The following is a 24,450-nucleotide window of genomic DNA, read 5'->3' on the forward strand; positions in this document are numbered from 1 at the left end:
TGCAGCCTGAACATGAATACGAATTTTGCCACACATCCACTACCTGGCTTTGTGCAGACAGAGTGGGAGATTAACATCCATGCTCAGCTTCACCGTAAAGATACAAGTAACTGAAACATACAGCTGATACTCCCACCATTTTATCTACATCTAGAGAGTCTGGCTCCTACCTTTCTGGACTTAAAGTACTGACAGGGTATGGCATATCCTAAGCTCCAGGTGGGCACCAAAAACAAAGTCAGCAGCCTGGACAAATACAAAGATTTAAGAAGCACCTTAAAATCTTTGGCTGGATGGATTGGCAATGCCCTTCTTCTATATGGAGCCAGTCTGACAAGACTGGTAGACATAGTGGTATTAGCTAATGCACAGCAACCAACATGGAAAGTCAATAAATATTTTAAAACAGGGGAATATGGTCCAAACAAAGGAACTAAATAAATCTCCAGAAACCAACCTGAGTAATGTTATTTACTTGACAGAGAACTCAAAATAATGGCCATAAAGATGTTCACCAAAGTCAACAGAGCAATACAAGAACAAATTAAGAACTTCCACAAATAGAAAGTAGAGAAGAGTACCAAACAGAAATCATAAATTGGGGGAATATTATGAATAAATTGAAAACTGCAGTAGAAGGGGCTCAACAGCAGACTACATCAATAAGAAGAAAGAATCAGTGAACTCAAAGACAGGTCACTGAAAATCATCCAATCCGAGGGAAAAAAAAGGAAAGAGTGAAAAACAGTGAAGAAAGCTTAAGGGACTTATGGGAAACCATCAAGCCAAACAACTTATGCATCACTGATATGCCAGAAGGAGAGGCGAGAAAGGGATGGAAAACATATTCAAAGAAATAACGGCAGAAAACATCACAAGCCTGGAAAAGGAAATAGAAAGCCAGAATCTGAAATCTCAAAGGATACCAAATAAGATGAATCTAAGGACACTCACAACAAAACACAGCATAATCAAATTATCAAAAGTTAAAGACAAAGACAGAGTGCTGAAAACAGCAAAGTAAAAGTGAATCATTACATGTAAGCAAACAACTATAAGACTATCAGTGAATTTCTTAGCAGGAACATTGCAGGCCGGAAAGGAGTGGGATGACATATTTAGAAAGCTTAAAGAAAAAAAAAAAAAACTGTCAACAAAGAATACTATAACCAGCAATCTTGTCTTTTAAAAACCAAGAGGTGATAAAGACTTTCTCAATCAAAATCTGAGAGAGTTTATCACTACTAGACCTGCCTTACAAGAAATGTTAAAGGGGGTTCTTAAGGCTGAAGGAAGAAGACCCTAATTATTAATGTGAAAACACATGAAAGCATAAGACCCACTGGTAAAAGTAAATACATTGTCAAATTCAAAACACTCTAATAGAGTAATTGGAGTGCATAAATCAATGATATCTAGTATAAATATTGAAAGGCGAAGCTATTAAAACAATTAAAGCTACAAGAATTTGTTAAGGGATACAAATTATAAAAAGATGTAAAGTTTGCCATCAGAAACATAAAACATGAGAGGAGGGGGAGTAAAATTGTAGAATCTGTGTATGTAATCAAAATTGTTATTATTGTTATTATTTTTCACTACTCTCAGCTCATACCTATAACTTTTTTTATCAAATTAAAATAGCCTGTTATAAGGATAAGATGATTTTTTTGTTTGCTTTTTTTTTTTTTTTTTTTTTTTTGAGATGAAGTCTTGCTCTGCCACCCAGGCTGGAGTGCAGTGGTGCAATCTTGGCTCACTGCAACCTCAGTCTCCCGTGTTCAAGTGATTATCCTGCCTCAGCCTCCCAAGTAGCTGGGACTACAGGTGTGCACCACCATGCCTGGTTAATTTTTGTATTTTTGGTAGAGATAAAGTTTTGGTAGAGATGGGGCCAACCTGTTGGCCTGGTTGGTCTCAAACTTCTGACCTCAGGTGATCCACCTGCCTCAGCCTGCCAAAGTTCTGGGATTACAGGTGTGAGTCACCATGCCTGGCCAGTATAAGATGTTTTATGTAAGCCTCATGGTAACCACAAAAGTCTATAATAGATACACAAAACATAAAAAGAAAATATCCAAAGCATATTACTACAGCCAGCCATCAAATCACAAAAAGAGAGAAAAAAAAGGAACAAAGGATTTACAAAACAATAAAAAAATTAACAAAATGGCACTAGTAAGTCCTTATTAATAATTACTTTAAATGTAAATCGATTAAGTTTTCCAATAAAAAAAAACAGCAGAATGGATTGAAAACAAGACCCAAGTATATGCTACGTCCAAGAGACTCACTTCCCCTTAAAGTAAAGTCAGACTTAATGTGAAGAAATGGAAAACGATAGTCTAACAAAAAGAGAATAGGGATAGCTACAATTATTTGAGACAAAATAGACTTTAAGGGCCAGGTGCAGTGGCTCATGCCTGTAATCCTAACATATTGGGAGGCTGAGGTGGGTGGATCACCTGAAGTCAGGAGTTAGAGACCAGACTGGCCAACATGGTGAAATCTCATCTCCACTAAACAAAAAAATTATCCAGTTGTGGTGGTGGGCACCTATAATCCCAGCTACTTGGGAGGCTGAGGCAGGAGAGAATCGCTTGAACCCAGGAGGCAGAGGTAGCAGTTAGTTGAGATCATGCCACTGCACTCCAGCCTGGGTGACAGAGTGAGACTCTGCCTCCAAAAAAAAAAAAAAAAAAAATAGATTTTAGGGGAAAAAAAACTATAAAAAGAGATGAAAAATGTCATTATATAGTAATAAAGGAGTAAATATATCAAGAGGATGTAGCAATTGTGAATTTATATGCACCCAACATTATAGCACTTAAAATAAATGTAGAGCAATAATTAAGACATTCAAAGGGAGACAAAGACTGCAGTGCAATAATAGGAGGAAACTTCAATATTCCACTTTCAACACTGAACAGATCATCCAGAGAGAAAATCAATAAGGATACATTGAACTTGACCTACTTTAGACCAAATGAACCTAACAGACATATGGAACATTTAACCCAACAGCAACAGAATACACATTGTTCTCAATGCACATAATACATTCTTCTGGATAGATTATATAATAGGCCACAGGCCAGGCACAATAGCTCATGCCTATAATAACAGCACTTTGGAAGGCTGAGGTGGGAGGATCATTTGAGCCCAGCCCAGAAGTTCAAGGCCAGCCTGGGCAACATACTGAGACCCTATCTCTAAACATATGTATGCATGTGTGTGTGTGTGTGCATATATATGTGTGTGTGTGTGTGTGTGTGTGTGTAATAGGCCACAGAACAAGTCTTAACAAATTTAAGAAGACTGAAATTATATCAAGTATGTTTTCCAAACACAATGTTATAAAACTAGAAATCTGTAACATAAAGAACCATGGAAAATGGGCGGAATTTGCGGCTTTGGCAGATTGAAATAATGGCAGGTCCAGAAAGTGATGCACAATACCAGTTCACTGGTATTAAAAAATATTTCAACTCTTATACTCTCACAGGTAGAATGAATTGTGTACTGGCCACATACAGAAGCATTGCTTTGATTGTCTTATATTTCAAGTAAAGGTCCAAAAAAACTCCCGCTATGAAAGCAACATAAATGGATTTTAAACTGTCTATAGTTCTTAATCTCATCTGTTAAGTTCCCACACCTGGAGAAGCTAATGCCAACTCATCATGTGATGATTCAATTTGTACAATATATTATGAATCTGGAAAAAAAGAACCATGGAAAATTAACAAATATGTGAAAATTAAACAATATGCTCCTGAGAAAATATTAATGTTAGAGCAAAGAAGAAATTAAAGAAGAAATTTTAAAATATCTTGAGACTAACAAAAATGGAGATGCAACATACCAAAACTTAACAGATGCAGCAAAAGCAGTTCTAAGAGGAAATTTTATAGCAATACATACTAAATCAAAAAAAAAAAAAGGATCTCAACTAAATAACCTAATGCTACATCTCAAGGAACCAGAAAAAGAAGAACTAAGCCCAATGTTAGAAGAAGAAATGACAAAACAAAAATCAGAGCAGAAATAAATGGATTAGAGTCTAGAAAAACAATAGAAAAGATCGATGAAACAGTATTTTTGCACACATTAACCAAACTCTCTTTATTCCCTCCTTCCCCACTCCCATTCTTCCCAGCTTCTGGTAACCATTAATTTACTCACTATCTCCATGAGATCACATTTTTTAGCTCCCACATATGAATGTGATCATGTGATATTTGTCTTTCTGTGCCTGGATTATTTCCCTTAAGATAATGTGACTATAGTTTCAAGAATGTGTTGTATATTTCAAAACAGCTAGACTAGAAGATTTGGAATGTTTCCAACACAAAAAATGTTAAATGTTTCAGGCAATAATTATCTGAATTACCCTGATTTGATCATTATATATTGTATGCATGTATCAAAATATCATATATACACTATACATTTGTACAATATTATGTATCAATTTTAAAAATGTAAAAGATCAATGAAACTAAAAGTTAGTATTTGGTAGAGCTAAGTGAAATTGACAAACTTTAGCTAGACTAACAAAAAGAAAGAAGACTCAAATAAATAAAATCATGAATGAAAGAAGGGACATTAAAACTCATAACACAAAAATACGAAGGATAATCAGAGAAAACTATACATAATTACACGTCAACAAAGAGGAAAACCTAGAAAAAATGGATAAATTTCTAGAAACATAAAACCTACCAAGACTGAACTAAGAAGAAATTGATTATCTGAACAGATCAATAATGAGTAGGGAGATTGAATCAGTAATAAAGTCTCCTGTCAAGAAAAAGGTCAGGACCAGATGGCTTCATGACTGAATTCCACCAAACATTTAAATAAGAACTAATACTAATCCTTCTCAAACTCTTCCAAAAAGTTGAATAGGAGAAAATACTTCCACACTCATTCTATGAGGCTAGCATCACCTTGACACCAAAGCCAGATGGACACCACAAAAAAGAAAAACTCTACAATGCAATATCACTGATAAACATAAATGCCAAATTCCTCAACAAATACTAGCAAACCATATTCAACAGTACATTAAAAGGATAATTCACCGTGATCAAGTGAGATTTATCTCAGGGATGCAAGGTTGGTTCAACATATTCAAATCAGTAAATGTGATTCACCATATTAACAGAATAAAGGACAAAAACCATATGATCATCTCCATAAATGCAGAAAAAGAATTTGACAAAGTTCAACCTTCTTTCATGATAAAAGCTCTCAACAAATTAGGTATAGAAAGACTGTTCCTCAACACATAAAGGAAAGCCATATATGACCAGCCCACACCTAACATCATACTCAATGGTGAAAAGTTAAAGGCTTTTCCTTTAAGAGAAGGAAAAGACACGGATGCCCACTCTCACCACTTCTTTTCAACATAGTAATAGAAGCCCTAGCCAGAGCAATTAGACAGAATAAATAAAAGGCACCCAAATAGAAAGTGATAATGTAAAATTGTCTCTGTTTGCTGATGACATTAATTTATATATAGAAAATCCTGAAGATTTTGCCAAAACTGCTAGAATTGATAAATGAATTCAGTAGAATTGCAGGATACAAAATCAAGTTACAAAAATTAGTAGCATTTCTATACACTAACAATGAACTTAAAAAGAAATTAAGAAAACAATCCCATTTATAATAGTATCAAAAAATACTTAGGAGTAAATTTAACCAAGGAAGTGAAATATCTATATACTGAAAACTATAAAACTTTGATGGGAAAAAATTAAAGAGGATGCAAACAAATGGAAAGATATCTTGTGTTCATGAATTATAAAAATTAATATTGTTAAAATATCCATACTACTCAAGGTGATGTACAGATTCAATGAAATCTCTATTAAAATTCTAATATCTTAACCGGGTATGGTGGCTCACATCTGTAATCCCAGCACTTTGGGAGGCCGAGGTGGGCGGATCACTTACGGTCAGGAGTCTGAGAACAGCCTGGCCAACATGGAGAAACCCCGTCTCTACTAAAAATGTAAAAATTAGCCAGGCATGGTAGCGGGAGCCTGTAATCCAAGCTACTTGGGAGGCTGAGGCAGGGGAATTGCTTGAACCCATGAAGCGGAGGTTGCAGTGAACTGAGATCATGCCACTGCACTCCAGCCTGGGTGACAGAGTGAGACTCTGTCTCAAAAAATATATAGATATATATAATATCAGTCTTAACATAAACAGAAAAAACAATCCTATAATTTGTATAGCACCATAAAAAAAACAAAATAGCCAAAGCGCTATTGACCAAAAATAACAAAGCTACCTAGAGGCATCACACTACCAGATTTCAAAATATATTATAAATCTATAGTAATTAAAACAACATGCTACTGGCATAAAAACAGACACATCAGGCCGGACACGGTGGCTCATGCCTGCAATCCCAGCACTTTGAGAGGCCAAGGTGGGTGAATCACGAAGTCAGGAGATGGAGACCATCCTGGCTAACATGGTGAAACCCCGCCTTTACTAAAAATACCAAAAAAAAAAAAAAAAAAAAAAAATAGCCAGGCATGGTGGCACGTGCCTGTAGTCCCAGCTACTTGGGAGGCTGAGGCAGAAGAATCACTTGAACTCAGGAGGCGGAGGTTGCAGTGAGCCAAGATTGCACCATTGCACTCCAGCCTGGGTGACAGAGCGAGACTCTGTCAAAAAAAAACAAAAAACAGTGGAATAAGATAGACATCCCAGAAATAAACCTATGCATCTATGGTCAATTGGTTTTGAACAAAAGTACCAAGAACATGCAATGGGTGAAGGACAGTTGCTTCAATAAATGCCACTGAAAAAACTAGATATCCACATAAAAAAGAATGAAAATGAGCCATTATCTCACTACTTATACAAGAATCAACTCAAAATGGATTAAAGACTTAAACATAAAACCTGAAACTATATAACTACTAGAAGAAAACATAGGAGAAAATTTCCATGACATTGACATGAGCAGAGATTTCTTGGATATGACTCCAAAAGCACAAGTAACAAAAGCAAAATTAGACAAACAAGATTGCATCAAGCTAAAAAGCTTCTGTACTGCAAAGGAAACAATTGAGTGAGGGAAAAATCCAGGGACTGGAGAGAATATCTGCAAATTATACATTCAATAAGAAAGTAATATCCAAAACCTACAAGGAACTCAAACTACTCAGTAACAAGAAAACAAATAACGCTTTTAGAAAATGGGTAAAGGACTCGAATAAACATTTCTCAAAAGAAGACATAAAAATGGACATCAGATATATTTTAAAATGCTCAACATTTCTAATCATCAGAAAAGTACAAATCAAAACCACAAGATATCATCTCACACCTGTTAGACTATTATCAAAAAGATGAAAGATAAATGTCAGTGAGGATGTGGAGAAAAGGGAACACTAGCACACCAATGGTGATACTGTAAATTAGTACAGTCATTTTAGGAAATAGTATGAAGGTACATCAAAAAACTAAAAATAGTATCACCCACCCACAGCTCCAATAGAAAATAAAAAACAGAAGAGGGAGGATAAAATTGGCCTATACCGCCTCCTCTAGTTGCAGAAACATCTGTACCACCTCCTTCGGTGGCAGAAATAGAGACCCTAATACAAAGAATTTTACGCTCTGCTGCCATAGCTGGAGAGCCCTTAGGACCTTGCGCTTTTCCTATTTCCATAAGGCCTGATCCAAATAATCCACAGCAGCTTATTCATGAACACACTCCACTAGAGTTTAAAGTTGTTGAAGGAATTAAAAGCAAGTGTGGCAAATAATGGTGTAAAGAGCCCATTCACCTTAGGATTGTTAGAATTTGTGTTTGGTGCTATGCATCTTTTACCCTTTGATGTGAAACACTTGGTGCAAACTTGCTTGTCCACTAGTGCATATATGACATGGAATTTAAATTGGCAAGAAATGTGTGCAGACCAGGCTAAACAGAACCGTGTTGCTGGACACGCAGACATTACAGAGGATACGCTACAGCTATCAGTCCCTGTCTTAAACAGGCAGCATTAGAAGGAGAGCTCTTAACATGCTCAGTAACGCAAAATCGGCAAGGCAATCAGGTATATGTTTATAAAAAGATAAGAAAAAGACATTAGAAGTCGAAACCGCTTGGCCAAGCAGGCGGTGGGCAGAAAAAAAGGCTCAGCGGCAGAAAAGTTTGCAGCTACCAAGCCGACAAGGTCCGCCCAGGCCGGCAGCATCCCCCACCCCACCGGCAAAGGAGGGAGTGAGCGGAGCAGACACAGGCAAAGCCTAAGCAAGTACAACGCGGCCACCGCCCAAGGCCTGCAACCGCTGCCCTCTGGCTCTGAGGGCAGCCCATAGCAAAACTTCATGTGTTACATCCCAGGCTATGATTCTCTGCTAAGATTTTAGTAAAATGTAAGAAATTGAAAAACCTCTTTTCTAATAATGGCCACTGTTGTTATCTCTCTCCTACCCCTGACGTAGCTTTCCAAATTCAATTTAATTAAAACAGTAACCTCTGAAGGGAGAGAGATTACAGAGGGCCCATGAATTAGTTAAAGAGTAATTAAAAGCTAGGCATGTAAAACCACACATTACCCTTTAAAAGAGAACTTTAAACCTAATTAAATGATATTTGTTAAATTTGAAGGTAAAAATGTTTTGTCCTTCTCAGAAAGTGAAGAAAAGTTGTACGTAAGTGTACTGAAAACTCATGCATGAATGACTGTCTTAACCCACTAATTACAGATAGTCTTTGATTTGTACTTGCTAAAAGAGTCCTAAATTGAGTTCCGCAGCTAGTGAGTCACTGTTTTCAAGACTGTTTGCCAGATTAAAGTCCATAAACTTGGTCAGCCTGAAAACTCAATTACAAGATTTAAGCTATTCTGTCTGTGGCTTTAAGCACATGGTTAAAGTATATTATTTCAGTCTCTGCTTCTAGAGAAGCTTTCAGATTTTCTTTTTAAACTTCTTGTTACTTATTTCAGCTTGCCATCTTAATAATTAATGCAGTCAATTGCTAAGTTATGACCCTGATATCATCAGGATTCCTTTAAGTAAAAGGCAATTCGAAGCGGTATTGCACTCCCCCATACCTAATGTTTTAACACTGTTTACTGATGGGTCTGGTAAATATGGAAAAGTGGCAGTCTAGTAGAGACCACATAATTCAATCACTCAATCTGAGTTTACTAGCACTCAGAGAGCTAAGGTTACTCTGTTTATTTATCAAAGAACTTTTACAACCTTAAGCTGGCTCTGGACTTTCCAGCCTTATGTTGCAAATATAACCATCAATTAATGGGGTCAAGACTTAAAGCATGGGATATGAGACTTACAAATGAAAACTTTGATAATCCAGGATTTAAAATGTTGAAGAACATGTGATATCACAGTGGAAAAGGTCTGGAGAGGTTTCTACAGTGAAATCCTAACCCAATATCAGTAACTGGAAAAACAGATAGAAAAGCACTAGGAGGTCAGGATTTCTGATGGAGGTCATTGATATTTCTTCTCCACCCACTGCCTTACCATTAGAATGGCTTAATGACAAACCTGTATGGGTGGATCAATGGCCCCCAACACAGGAGAAACTAGATCAACTTCATCTGTTGGTAAAAGAGCAACTGAATGCAGGAAATATAGAAAGTCAGTTAGCTCCTGGAATTCACCGGTATTTGTTGTCCCAAAAAGGTCCAAAAACAATAATGATCTCTGGGGTTTCAGCTCAATGCTCAGAGCTAATTGCAGTCATTCAGGTTTTACAGCTCACAGCTTCAGATCCTATCAACAATGTCTATGATTCAGCTTATGTTGTGAATGTAGCCAGTCGCATAGGCTAAAGTTAAAAGTACACTAGACCCGGAACTGCTTGTTTCACTTATTCTCATATGCTGCATGCTACATGTCAAACAGGTGAGATAGCTGGTCATGTACAGCAACAGTCTGTCATCATTTGCTCATATGGGGATACCTAAATAATTAAAAACTGACAATGGACCTGCTTATACTAGTCATGCTTTTCAAAATTTCTTGCGCTTTGGGCTATAACCCATAAAACAGGAATTCTTTATAATCCTAGAGGACAAGGCATTATAGAACAGGCACATCGAACATTAAAACGCATGTTGAAAAGACAAAAAGGGGGTTAAAGGAGGCCAACTACCACCTCAATCAAAACTACATTTAGCCTTATTTACTTTAAATTTTTTTGACTCCTGGTACGGATGGTAAGACTCCAACAGAAAGACATTGGCAAGTGTTAGAGGAAAAGAGGAAAGTTTATTAGAAAGTGTTATGGAAATCCCTGGAAGAAGGACAATGGAAAGGCCCAGTGGATTTACTGATGTGGGGAAGAGGGTATGCTTGTGTTTTTACAGGAGATGAACAAGCCGTGTGGGTGCCCTCACGGTGCGTGCAACCATGGAATGGGAAACTGGAGGAACCCAGGGTGGCCAACTATAGGCCCGGTCCCTCTGGTATGAGCCATGAGTCAGCTGAGCCTGAGTGCAAAGATGGAGAGAAGGCCGACTGGAGTCATGACACAGTTCTAATATTACACTTGTAAAGAATATCACCACTTAATTTACAGTTTGTGTTTTTAATTCTTATGTCTTCTTAGCAGCTAAGAAGGACCAGCTCCAGTAAAACAATACCCAATTGACCTGTAAATCTTGTCAGTTATATCACTGCATTAATCATAGCACATTGCAAATACATAATATCTCTACTTTGATGATTTTAGGTAGCATCCCTGAGCTATGGATTCCTGTTATCTGTCTGAGCCTTGAGCTGCCACACCTGCTTTGCATTTTATGAAACTTCTTCTAACTCAGCTTACTTATTGTGTCCATAGAGCCTTAGGCATGATAATTTTTGCTATTGTTTCCTTGGTCACACTAATAACTTCTATTGTGATATCTTCTGTAGCTTTGCATAGTTCTGTTCAAACAGCTCAGTACATGGAAAACTGGACATGTACAGCTAACCAAGCATGGCTACTTCAGAATAAAATTAACACTGAGTTACAAACTGAAGTGCCAATGTTGAAATCCACGGTTCTATGGTTAGGGGGACAAGTACAAACTTTGCAATTGCAGCAGTAATTGCGTTGTCATTTTAATCACATTCATATTTGTGTAACCAACTTAGAAAAGTGAGTATCCGTGGGACCTTGTGAAAGTCCATTTGCAGGGAGCTTTCACATCCAACATCACCTTTGATATTGGTGAATTACAAAACAAAATTCTTGATTTAAATAGGCAAACTCAAGAGTTTCAGCCTTCTTTAGAAGACTGGACCGAATTCCAGCAAGGCCTGGAGAGCCCCAACCCTTGGACCTATCTAAAGCACCACATTAACATCTTATATGTAGTTCTTGGAATAATGTTTTGTCTCTTCTTTTTATAGTCTGTAAAATCAGATGGACTGCCAATCAGAGAATGAGAGCTGCCCAGCCTGGCCTTACATTCTTCCAATTAATTCATAAACAGAAAGGGGGATATGTAGGGAGCCGAAGGCCTGTGGGACATGACCAACTCAGCATTCCACTGGAGGCTATATGATCAAACAGCAAACTGTTTATCATGAATGCAGGATGTGAGCAAACTCACGACTGCTCCTGCTGACAGAAGGTTTGCTGGAGGCAATCACTCCCTGGCGCCAAAGTTATCTACTGTGACATCTAGAGCCTGTTCATCGAGGAATGCAGTCTTGCAAGCCTACTCCGGACTGAGCAGCTGACCCTTTCTTCCACCCGCCTTCTCACTATCTCTTTTGCCTAATAAATACAAAGGGCTGTGTAAAGCTCAGGGCCCTTGTCCATTAGAGGCAAGGCGCCCCCTGACCCCTCCTTCCAAATATACTCTTTTGTCTCATGTCTTTTATTCCCACATTTGCCCCACTTTGTTCAGTCCCCCTAGGTCCATGCAGGTTATATAGGGGCACCCCGAGCAGCGACAGAATCGGGTGCTCAACATTGCTTGACTAGACTTGTTAAGGATATCTGTTTTCCGTTCAGAAAACTAGAGTTTTGATTTGTTTATCAATTGTGATTTTGTTTTAAAACACGTTAATGTCTTGTTTTAGACTTATTATTTTGTTTTCTCTAGATTTTTCCCCCAAACTCTTTGAGACTGATGCTTATTTTTTGTTTGTACACAAAGGAATGCATTGAAGGATTTTGAACTGTCTCTTAAGTTCAAATATGTTCAAATCCCATCTATTTTGATGTGTGGCAGTCTTGTTTTCTAAGTAGTTTACAAATGTGTTTTAAATTTCTAGTTCAATAATTAAGAGTCTTTAAAAAAAAAAACACAATAAGATACCATCTCACATCAGTCAGAATGGCGATTATTAAAAAGTCAAGAAAAAACATGCTGGTGAGGCTGCGGAGAAACAGGAACACTTTTACACTGTTGGTGGGGGTGTAAATTAGTTCAGCCATTGTGGTAGACAGTGTGGTGATTCCTCAAAGACCAGAACCAGAAATACTATTTGACTCAGCAATCCCATTACTGGGTATATACCCAAAGGAATATAAATAATTATATTATAAAGATACATACATGTATATGATCATTGCAGCACTATTTACAATAGCAAATACATGGAATCAACCCAAACGCCCATCAACGATAGACTGGATAAAGAAAATGTAGTACAAATACACCATGGAACACTATGCAGCCATAAAAAGGAACAAGATCATGTAATTTGCAGGGACATGGATGGAGCTGGAAGCCATTATTCTCAGCAAACTAATGCAGGAACAGAAAACCAAATACTGCATATTCTCACTTATAAGTGGGAGCTGAACAATGAGAATACATAGACACAGGGTAGGGAAAAACACACACTGGGACCTGTTTGTGGGGGTCAGGGGAGGGAAAAATAGCTAATGCATGCTGGGCTTAATACCTAGGTGATGGGTTGATAGGTGCAGTAAATCACCATGGGACACATTTACCTATGTAACAAACCTGCATATCCTGAATGTGTATCCCAGAACTTAAAATAAAAACTTAAAAACTTAAAAACAACAAAAGTAATGAAATCAGCATGCTGAAGAGATATCTGCATTACCATGTTCAATGCAGCATTCTTCACAATACCCAAGATATGGAAACAACCTAAGTGTCTACCAAGAGATGAATTAATTTTTAAAAGTGATATATATGCACAATGGAATACCATTTAGCTCTTTAAAAACAGGAAATTCTGTCATTTGCAACAACATGGATGAAGCTAGAGGACATTATGTGAAATAAGCAAGGCACAGAGAGACAAATACTGTATGATCTCACTTATATAAGGAATCTAAAAAATCAAACTCATAGAAGTAGAGAATAGAGTGGTGTTTGCCAGAGGCTGGGGAAGAAAGAGGTGAATGGGGAAAGAGGAGACATTGGTCAATGGGTACAAAGGCACAATTAGGAGAAAAATTGTGTTATATTGCACGGCAAGGTGACTATAATTAATATTGTAGTGTATATTTCAAAATATCTAAAAGAGAGGATTTTAAATGTTCTCACACAAAGAAATGATAAATATTTAAGATTATAGATACACTAATTACCTGATTTGATCATTTCACAATGTATACAAGTATTGAAACATCACCTTGTACCCCACAAATATATATAATTACTATTTGTCAATTAAAAATAAAATAAAACTTAAAAAAACAAATTAACATCACCAGCAATAGGGCACATCAACCTCATATATTTTCTGATATGATGCATTGAGAAGATACAACATGTCCTCTCTAGTATTATCATCAAAAATGCATAACCTTAATCTAATCATAAGATTCAACCAATCCAAATTGAGGAACACTCAACAATAAAATTAGTAAGTGGAATTCAAAGATGGCTCCCAAGTTTCCTTTTCTCCAGTGTTAACCCTTCTTTTTTAGTGTGGTTGTAACCTTTAAATATGATGAGATAATCAATGTCTTGATTAGGTTACATTTTATGGCAAAGGTGATGAAATAGTAACTATTATAATAATGTTACATTATATAATAATCTCCCATCACAGACTAGAGATTTATCTGCTGGCTTCCAAGAAGTAAGCTGCTATATTGTGAGAGGTACACATGACTAGGACCTGAGGGAAGCATCTAAAAACAGAGCAAACTCTTGACAATAGCAAAAAAAAAGGAAGACAGCAGTCCTCAAACTGTTAGAACTATATTCTGCCAACAACCAGCGAATTTGGAAGGGGATCCCAAGCCTCAGATAAGATCACAGCCTCAGGTGACATTTTGATTTCAGCCCACTGGTACCTGGAGCAGAGAACTCAGCTAATGCATACCTGGACTTTTGAGCCATGAAAGCTGTGAGGTAATAAATTTGTGTTGTTTTCAGCCTCTAAATTTTTGGTAGTTTTACGCAGCAATAGAATATAATACAATAACTGACACACACTCTCCAAAACTTTCAAGGTCATGAAAGACAAGGAAAGATTGAAGGCCTGTCACAGATTAAAAGAGAACAAAGAGAAGTAACAACTAAAGGCAATTTGAGATCCTGAGTTGCACCTTGGGACAGAAAAATACATTAGTTGTATAACTGGTGAAATGTAAATAAAGAGTGTAGTTTAATTTAACATATTGTACCATGTTAATTTCCAATTTTTTATAATTATACTATGGTTATGTAAGTTATTAACATTAGGGAAAAAAGGGTGAGGGGAAATGAAAATTTTTATCTCCTTTTTAAAATTTCTCTGGACTATAACATTATTTTAGTAATAAAGAGTTTAAAAATAAAACCTGGATGGTGGGAGGCCAAGGAAGGCGGATCACCTGAAGTCAGGAGTTCAAGATCAGCCTGGCCAAGATAGTGAAACCCTATCTCTACTAAAAATACAAAAATTAGCTGGTGTGGTGGCGGACGCCTGTAGTCCCAGCTACTAGGGAGGCTGAGGCAGGCGAATCGCTTGCACCTGAGAAAGAGAGGTTGCAGTGAGCCCGGATCACACCACTACACTCCAGCCTGGGCAACAGAGCAACACTCCATCTCAAAAAAACAAACAAACAAAGAAAACTTGAATGGATGATCAGGAGGCTGAGGGCAGTGGCCTCAATAAAAAGACATAGTTTCCTGGTCCAGTTTCTCAACCTGAACCAACATTCAGAGCCACTGTAAACTGAAACGGGACTGGGTCCCCAGGAGGAGAGATTTGTAACATCATGGCAAGTATACATGGTAATGATTTTTTCAGTCCTTCTCCAAAGGGTCCTATATCCATTTACTTGAGTAATTGTGCACTGAAGAAAGAAGAATACTCAAACAAGTCAAGGACTTTTAGTCACAGTGTCTGTGTTAATATTGATACTCAGATACCCAATTGGCTTCCTGGCTTTCCTATCTGGTATGATTGCCCCTTCTCCTAAGAGCAGTGAAGAGGAAGAGCAAGAGGATGAAGAAGTTCTTCCGGGAGAACAAGGAGATTTTAATGATAATGATACCAAACCAGAAAATCTGGGTCACAGGCCTCTCCTCATGGATTCTGAAGATGAGGAAGAAGAGGAGAAACGTAGCTCTGATTCTGATTATGAGCAGGCTAAAGCAAAGTACAGTGATATGAGCCCTGTCTACAGAGACAAATCTGGCAGTGGACCAACCCAAGATATTAATACAATACTCCTCACCTCAGCCCAATTATCCTCTGATGTTGGAGTGGAGACTCCTAAACAGGAGTTCGATATATTTGGCGCCGTCCCCTTCTTTGCAGTGTGTGCTCAACAGTCCCAGCAAGAAAAGAATGAAAAGAACCTCCCTCAACACAGGTTTCCTACTGCGGGACTCCAGCAGGAGGAATTTGATGTATTCACAAAGGCGCCTTTTAGCAAGAAGGTGAATGTACAAGAATGCCATGCGGTGGGGCCTGAGACACATCCCAAAAGCATAGATATATTTGGCTCCACTCCATTTCAGCCCTTCCTCACATCAACAAGTAAAAGTGAAAGTAACGAGGACCTTTTTGGGCTTGTGCCCTTTGAGGAAATAATGGGGAGCCAGCAGCAAAAAGTCAAACAGCGCAGCTTACAGAAACTGTCCTCTCGCCAAAGGCGCACAGAACAGGATATGTCCAGAAGTAATGGGAAGCGGCATCATGGTACGCCAACTAGCAAAAAGAAGACTTTGAAGCCTACCTACCGCACTCCAGAGAGGGCTTGCAGGCACAGAAAAGTAGGTCGCCGAGTCTCTCAAACCAGCAATGACTTTTTAACCATCTCAGACTCCAAGGAGAACATTGGTGCTGCAGTGACTGATGGGAAAGATAGGGGGAATGTCTTACAACTCGAGGAGAGCCTGTTGGACCCCTTCGGTGCCAAGCCCTTCCATCCTCCAGACCTGTCATGGCACCCTCTACATCAGGGCCTGAGTGACATCCGTGCTGATCACAATACTGTCCTGCCTGAGCAGCCAAGACAAAATTCACTACACGGGTCATTCCATAGTGCAGATGTATTGAAAATGGATGATTTTGGTGCCATGCCCTTTACAGAACTTGTGATGCAAAGCATCACTCCACAGCAGTCCCAACAGTCCCAACCAGTCGAATTAGACCCCTTTGGTGCTGCCCCATTTCCTTCTAAACAGTAGATACTTCTGATGGATTATTGGCATTAACTCCTGTTTCAAAAAAGTATGAATAGTTTTATGAATTTGAAAAAAAATTTAATGGCTGTTTATATCATTCCTTCTTAAAGATCAATCAGAACAGGTGATTTTTAAATAAACCAGATAGAAAAATGAAGTATCTCTACAGGGTAGTAACTTGATGCCTCTTCCAAGCAGGAGAAAAGGGAGCTAAATTGCCAGCTCTAACTAAGGGTTTCTGCTACTGACATCACGACACAGAAATGCAAGTGTGGTACTTCCAGTGAAAGCACATGGCACCCTTCCAGGTGTGTAATCACTCAGGAGGGACAGTAAAACTGTTATTTTTAATATCAGAATGTCATTTTTGTGTGCATATCCCTAAAATTAGGGTTATTCGTACATACACTAGTTACGTTTGTGAATTTTTTAAAGGTCTCTTCTAATTTCCATGCAGTTAAAAACAATCTAGTTCTCTTAAAGCATTAGAAAGTTATTATCTGGAGAGTGCAGAGATTTCACTCCATACACCTTTCTCCACAAAGCAGAACCAGAAGTAACTGACTATTGTGCCTAAAACTGTTTCATTTTAAAAACAAGTGCCATTAATATGGAATATCTAATGATAAGTATATGAAATAATGTGTACGTTAATTAGCTCAATTTAGCTATTCCACAATTTACATATTTCAAAACAATGTTATACATGATAAACATATATAATTTTTGTCAATTAAAACATAAATTTTAAAAATTGACTATCACATAGAAGCCTAGAACAAAAATATAAAGAGAAATATCTGACATTCGAAAAGAAATGATAAGCAGAAAAAATGATATAGAAGAAAAAAATTCACTACTTTAGAAACACTTTATATTGTTTATGAATGGCTTCTTGCCATTTATTAGCAGATTATTGGAAAAAGTTGGGAGTGAGGACAAGGGTTATATAAAAATTTTATTTTAGGAAGAAAATACGTAGGAGAAACTGAATTTTCAGGACATTTACAGTGTGAAATCATGTTGCATTTAATAATGTACTTTATTAGCAACTTCACCAAATATTCCCCAAGTCATAAGCAACAATTATTTTTATTAGGTTTGGGGGGTATAGTTTTAATAAAGTGCACAGAACGGTGACACCCACAAAGCCTTATAGGCAGGATTCATGCATCCTGTTGCAAGTACCTCTGCACTAATACATTAGATCCTAAAATGCATGTAAGGTGGACTAGCATCTTAACTCTGCTAGTTGATCGTGTCTTCACTGAAAAGAACCCAGCTACCAATTGCCTTTTTTTAACACCACAAATGCTAATTAGAAACTTGAGATTTTATAGAAGTTATTTAATGATAGAGATTACATATGTGAATTAATGTGAATATAGTACCTGTGCTTCCTGTGTCTATAAATATTTTAAGTTATAATTAACTGTCTTGCACTATCAGATTAACATTTGGAAGTTTCTAGAACAGTTAATGCTATTTACAGAAAGGAGTGGAAACTCATCAACTGGTACTCTCTTTGATTTTTATATTTTAAATTAACTCTCTTTGAACCCAATTAAAGTATATTTTATGAGTAATTTTGTTAGGCATCTCTTAATTATAGTGCCTCAATGGGATAAGATATTTGCCTATTTTCACAGTTCTGAACTTGGAAAGAAGCAAAGTATATGTAAATAAACCACATATTTGTCTTTTTATTGCTTTTTTCCCTCTTTTATATGCTAAATCAAATACAAATTTGTGGATAGGGAAGCAATATGTGAATCACAATGTAGCAGAGGCAGACCAAGCATTACATTATTACTTAGAGTTGTACTTTTAGAGCTGGACTGCACCAATTACTTGTCCTCATGCCAAAGGCAAATATATTTGCAACTTTTTTTTTCTGATTCTCAGGTTGATTAATACTGCTAATGCAAATGCTCAAGTAGATGTTTAAAAACTTTACAAAATAGATTCAAGGGATATTTTCTTTTAAAAGTGAAGACTTGATGATTACACATAGTAAATTCATGAACTACAGTAGGTTTGTATCAAACAGAATAACTTTTTAAATGAAAATCTGTTGAGGTGTGCACAATATGCTTCTTATTTTAGTCCTTGGTCTTTGCTAGATCTCATGAGTTTCATCATTTAGAAAAGGGGTAGGGGATGAACTAATGTGGTCTCCTTCAGATGTAAACATGAAATACCTAGCGTTTTACTCACTTCTCAATACACTGAATAATTTTAAATGATTCAGACACTGATGTAGACCCTTTGGCTTATAATGTTGGATAAATTCTGAGGAAACAACGCTGACAGCTTAAAATATTTACATTCTTATGTTATAACACAGCACAGTAACTATCTTCTTTCAAGATTGTAGCTCAGAGAAAAGATACAGGATTCCATTGGGGGTTCAAAGGGATAGAAATGGAGAGATTCCTTTGTGTTGAAGTAGAGGCATTTTCCTAAAAAGTATATATTTATACTTTGCATTTTTCATCCATCATCCCCCAGAATCATGGTCAAGGTGCAGGTCACTCCACACAGCTGATGCTCAGGTCATTGCATTATGATAATTATGAGAATAAAGCTCCCAAGGTATGTGAAAGTGCTTAACACAGTACCTGGCATACAGCACTCAATAAAAGTTTGGCTCTATTATGGGATGTTCCAATTCTGGTTTAAGAATTTAAGAAAGGTTATATGTATACCACTAAGCAAATATAAATATATATGTATATATATATAGCAAAGATCATATATATATATGGGTTTCTTTCCCTAATATTATTTGGGTGTCCCCTGTGCTTCTTTAGGATGTAGTTATAACTCTCAATGAGAACACATGGACACAGGGAGGGAACATTACACACTGGGGCCTGTCAGAAGTTGGGGGGCAAGGGGAGGGATAGCATTAGGAGAAATACCTAATGTAGATGACGGGTTGATGGGTGCAGCAAACCACCATGGCACATGTATACCTATGTAACAAACCTGCACATTCTGCACATGTATCCCAGAACTTAAAGTATAATAAAAAAAAAAAAGATAAAAACAAACAAAACAAACAAACAAAATGTCTGCTGGGTTTGATAAGGATTGAATCTGCAGATGAGTTTAAGGGGTATTGCCATTTTAACTATATAAAGTCTTTATGGAATGCCATTCTATTTATTTAAGACTTCTTTAATGTTTTAACAATGTTGTTTTCAGAGTATAGGTTTTGCACTTGTTTTGTTACATTTATTCCTAAGGATTTTGTTATTTTTCATGATATTGCAAATTAAATCATTCTTTTCATTTCATTTTTGTTTTGCTCATTGCTGCTGTAGAGAAATACAATTGATTTTGTATATTGATTTGGTCTCCTGCCACTGTGTTGAAATTGTTAATTATTTCCAATAGTTTGTAGTAGATTCCTTAGGATATTCATGCGTACATTTATGTCATCTACAAATACAGATTGTCTTACTTCCTTTCAAATCGGGTTGATTTTTATTTCTTTTTCTTGCCTAATTGCCCTGACTGGAATCTTCAGTACAATGTGGAACAAAAGTGGTGAAGGCAAACATCCGTGTCTTGTTCTGGATCTTAGAGAGAAAGCTTTTATCATTAACTGTTACGTTAGCTGTGGGTTTTCCATAGATGCCCTTTGTCAGCTTTGAGGACGTTTCCTTCTGTTCCTAGTTTGTTGAGTGTTTTTATCATAAAAGAGTGCTAGATTTTGTCAAACTGTTTTTACTTCTATTGAGATGATCATTTGGTTTTTGTTTTCATTCTTTTGACATGGTGTATTACATTAACTGATTTTCAAATGTGAAACAACCTTGCATTCCTAGGATAAATCTTACTAGGTCATGCTGTACAATTCTTTTTATATGTTGTTGAATTTGGTTTGTTAATACTTTGCTGAGGATTTTTGTTTCTATACTCGTAAGCAATATCAGTATGTAGTTTTCTTTCCTTGTAATATTGTCTGGTTTTGGTATCTCAATAGTAATGTACTCACAGGATGTGTAGGGAAGTGTGCCCTCCTCTTCTAATTTTCGGAAGAGTTTTAGAAATTTGGTATATATTATTAAGTATTGGATAGAACTAACCAGTGAAGTCTACTGTTTCTGGCCTTTTCTTTCTATGAAATTGAGCGATTGCTTATTTACATCTCCTTACTCTCTATAGGTCCATTCAGATTTTACATTTTTTCTTGAGTTAGTTTCAGTAGTTCGTGTTCTTCTATGAACTTATCCATTTCACATGTTATCTATTTTGTTGTCACATAATTGTAGATAGTATTTCCTTATATTTCTCTTGTTTTTGTAATGTTGGTAGTAATGGCAACTCTTTCATTTTTATTTTAGTAAATTGAGTATTCTCCTTTTTTCCCGATTTGTGTAGCTCGTTTCATCAATTTTGTTAATCTTTTAAAAGAACCAAGTTTTTGATTACCTCATTTTCTCTGTTGTTTTTCTCTTTTACGTAATATTAATTTCTGACCTAATCTTCGATTCCATTCTTCTGCTTAATTTGTTTATTATTATTGAATTACAAATAAAAATTATATATATATGGTGTACAACATGATTTCTTAAAGTATGTATACATTGTGAAGTGGCTAAATCAAGCTAATTCACATATGCATTACCTTGGATATTTATGTTTGCAGTGAAAACACTTAAAATCTACTCTACGCAAATTTCAAGTACAAAATATATCATTAATGCATTGTTGTAAGTATAGTCACCATGTTAGACAATATTCTTGAACTTATTCCTCTTGTCTAACTAACTAAAATTTTCTATCCTTTAACAAATATCTCCTCTATCTCCCATTTCCCCAACAGGGCTCCTGTCTACACTCTGCTTCTGTGAATCTATCATTTTTAGATTCCACATATAAGATCATGGAGTTTTTGTCTTTCTGTGCTTGGCTTATTTCACATAACACATTATCCTCTGGGTTCATCCATGTTGTCCCAAATGACAGGATATCCTTTTTGAAGACTAAAGAGTATTCCATGTGTATATATACCACAGTTTCTTTATCCATTCATTTGTCAATGGACATTTAGGTTGAATTCATATTTTAGCTGTGGTGAATAATGTAAATAATATGGGAGTGCAGATATCTCTTGAAATACTGATTACATTTTCTTTGGATATTTACCTAGAAGTCGAATTGCTGGATCATATGGTAATTTTTTTGAAGAACCTCTGTTTTTGATAATAGTGGTATTGATTTACTTTGCCACCAACAGTGTACAATGGTTCCCTTTTCTTTTCATTCTGCCCAACACTGACCATCTTTCCCCTTTTTGATACTAGCTCACTCTACGGGTGTGATGTGATATGGTGGTTTTTAATTTTCATTTCCCTGATGATTAGGAATGTTGAGCATTTTTTTTTCATATATCTAATGGCCATTTGTATGTCTTCTTTTGAAAATAACAACTTAGGTCTTTTTGTCCATTGTTTAATTGGGTTACTTGTTTTCTTGCTATTGAGTTCTTTGAGTTCCTTATATATTTTGTATATTAACTTTTTATCAGATGTGTGGATTACAAATATTTTCTCCCATTTTATGGGTTGTCTCTTCACTTTGTTTCCTTTGCTGTGCATAAGCTTTTTAATTTGTTGTAATAGCATTTGTCCATTTTTGGTTTTGTTACCTGTGCTTTTGGGGTTATAGCCAACAAATCATTGCCCACACTAGTGACATGGAATTTTGCCCTATGTTTTCTTCTCGTAATTTTACAGTTTCAGGTTTTACATTTAAGTCTTTTATCCATTTTGAGTTGATATTTTGTATATAGTGTGAAATAAGGATCTAATTTTATTCTTCTTTATTCTTCTGTGTATGTATATCCGGTTGTCCCAACACCGTTTATCAAAGAGACTGTCCTTTCCCCATTGTGCGTTCTTGGCACCTTTGTCAAACATCAATTGACTGTAAATGTGTGGATTTATTTCTGGGCTCTCTGTTCTGTTCCATTAGTCTATTTGTCTGTTTTTATGCTAGTATCAAGTTGTTTTGACTACTATAACTTTATAGTAGATTTTAAAATCAGGAAATGTGATGCCTCCAGCTTTATTCTTTTTGCTCAAGATTACTTTGGCTATTCAGCATCTTCTATAGCTCCATACAAATTGTTGGGTTGTTCTATTTCTGTGAAAAATGTCATTGAAGTTTTGATATGGATGGCATAAAATCTGTAGATTGCTTTGATTAATATGGGCATTTTAACAATATTAATTCTTACAACTTACAGACACGAGATACATTTCTAGTTATTCTCATTTTCTTTAGTTTCTTTCATCAGTGTTTTATACTTTTTACTGTACAGATCTCTCACCTTCATGGTTAAATTTATTCCTCAGAGTTTTAGTTTTATAGCTATTGTAAATGAGATTGTTTTGTTGATTTCTTTTTCAGAAATTTATTGTTAGTGTATAGAAACACTTCAGATTTCGCATCTTAATTTTGTATACTGTAAATTTTCAGAAGATGTTTATTAGGTCCAATTGTTCTTTTGTGGAGCCTTTATAGTTTTCTAACAAGATCATGTTATCAGCAAACAGAAATAACTTCACTTGTTCCTTTCTGAAATAGAAGCCTTTTATTTCATCTTCACTAACTGCTCTTGCTAGGAATTCCAGTATTCTATTGAACAGAAGTGAGTGGGCATCTTTGTCTAGTTCCTGATCACAGAGAAAAAGATTTTAGCTTTTTCCCATTGAGTATGATGTCAGCTGTGGGCTGTTATATATAAATGGCTTTTATTATGTTGACATACATTCCTTCTATACATAATTTGTTGAGGCTTTTTATTATAAAAGTATGTTTTGTCAAGTGCTTCTGCACCTATTAAGATGATCAATTGGCTTTTGTCTTTTATCCTATTAATGTGATGTACCATATTTATTAATCTGCATATGTTGAACCATTCTTTCCTCCCTGGGATAAATACCATTTGGTCATGGTGAATGACCCATTAATGCGTTGTTGAATTGAGTTTGCCAGCATTTTGTTGAGGATTTTGCATCTATGTTCATCAGGAATATTGGTCTGCAGTTTTCTTTCCTTGTAGTGTCTTGTCTGGCTTTGGTATCCGAGTAATGCTGGCCTCAAAATGAGTTTGAATGTATTCCCTCCTCCTCAATTTTGTGGAATATTTTGAGAAGGATTGGTATTAGTTCTTCCTTAAATGTTTGGTATAATTCAGCAATGAGGTCATCAGGTCCTGGGCTTTTCTATGTTGGGAGTTTTGGATTAATCATTTAATATACTTATTTGTTATTGGTCTATACAGATTTTCTGTTTCTTCATGATTCAGTGTCGGTAGGCTGTATGTTTTTAGGAATGTATCCATTTTTCTAGGTTATCAATTTTTTGGGGAATATAATTGCTCATAGTTTCTTATGACTCTTTGTATTTCTGTAGTATCAGTTGTAATGTCTTCTCTTTCATTTATGATTTTATTCATTTCAGTCTTCTCTCTTTTTCTTAGTCAAGCTAAAAGTTTGTCAATTTTGCTTATCTTTTCAAAATACTAACTCTTAGTTTTGCTTATCCTTTCTGTTGTTTTTCTAGTCTCTATTCATTTTTATTCCTGCTCTGACCTTTATTCCCTTTCTGCCAGCTTTCAGTTTAGGCTGGTCTTTTTTAGAGTTCCTTGAGGTATAATGTTAGTTTGGATTTTTAAGTCCTTTTTCTTTTTTGATGTAGGCATTTATTGCTATAAAGTCCCCTCTTAGAACTGCTTTTGCTGCATCCCATAAATTTGGCGTGTTGTTTCCACTTTCTTTTGTCCCAAGATATTTTTCAATTCCTTTTCATT

At 36.2% G+C, this 24,450-nt stretch overlaps 1 protein-coding gene and 1 pseudogene across 1 annotated transcript; both read left to right on the forward strand.

The window, feature by feature from the left end:
- Positions 1–2,708: 2,708 nt before the first annotated feature.
- LOC131383911 (ATP synthase membrane subunit K, mitochondrial-like) lies at positions 2,709–3,732 on the forward strand (annotated as a pseudogene).
- A 9,620-nt stretch (positions 3,733–13,352) lies between these two features.
- LOC116811809 (putative BMP-2-inducible kinase-like protein) lies at positions 13,353–17,411 on the forward strand. The gene has a single exon (XM_032757196.2). The coding sequence runs from the start codon at positions 15,387–15,389 to the stop codon at positions 16,620–16,622; it is 1,236 nt and encodes a 411-aa protein (XP_032613087.1). The 5' UTR covers positions 13,353–15,386; the 3' UTR covers positions 16,623–17,411.
- The last annotated feature ends 7,039 nt before the right edge of the window (positions 17,412–24,450 follow it).

The sequence above is a fragment of the Hylobates moloch genome, unplaced genomic scaffold (assembly GCF_009828535.3).
Source record: "Hylobates moloch isolate HMO894 unplaced genomic scaffold, HMol_V3 SCAFFOLD_7, whole genome shotgun sequence".
Taxonomy (NCBI): Eukaryota; Metazoa; Chordata; class Mammalia; order Primates; family Hylobatidae; genus Hylobates; species Hylobates moloch.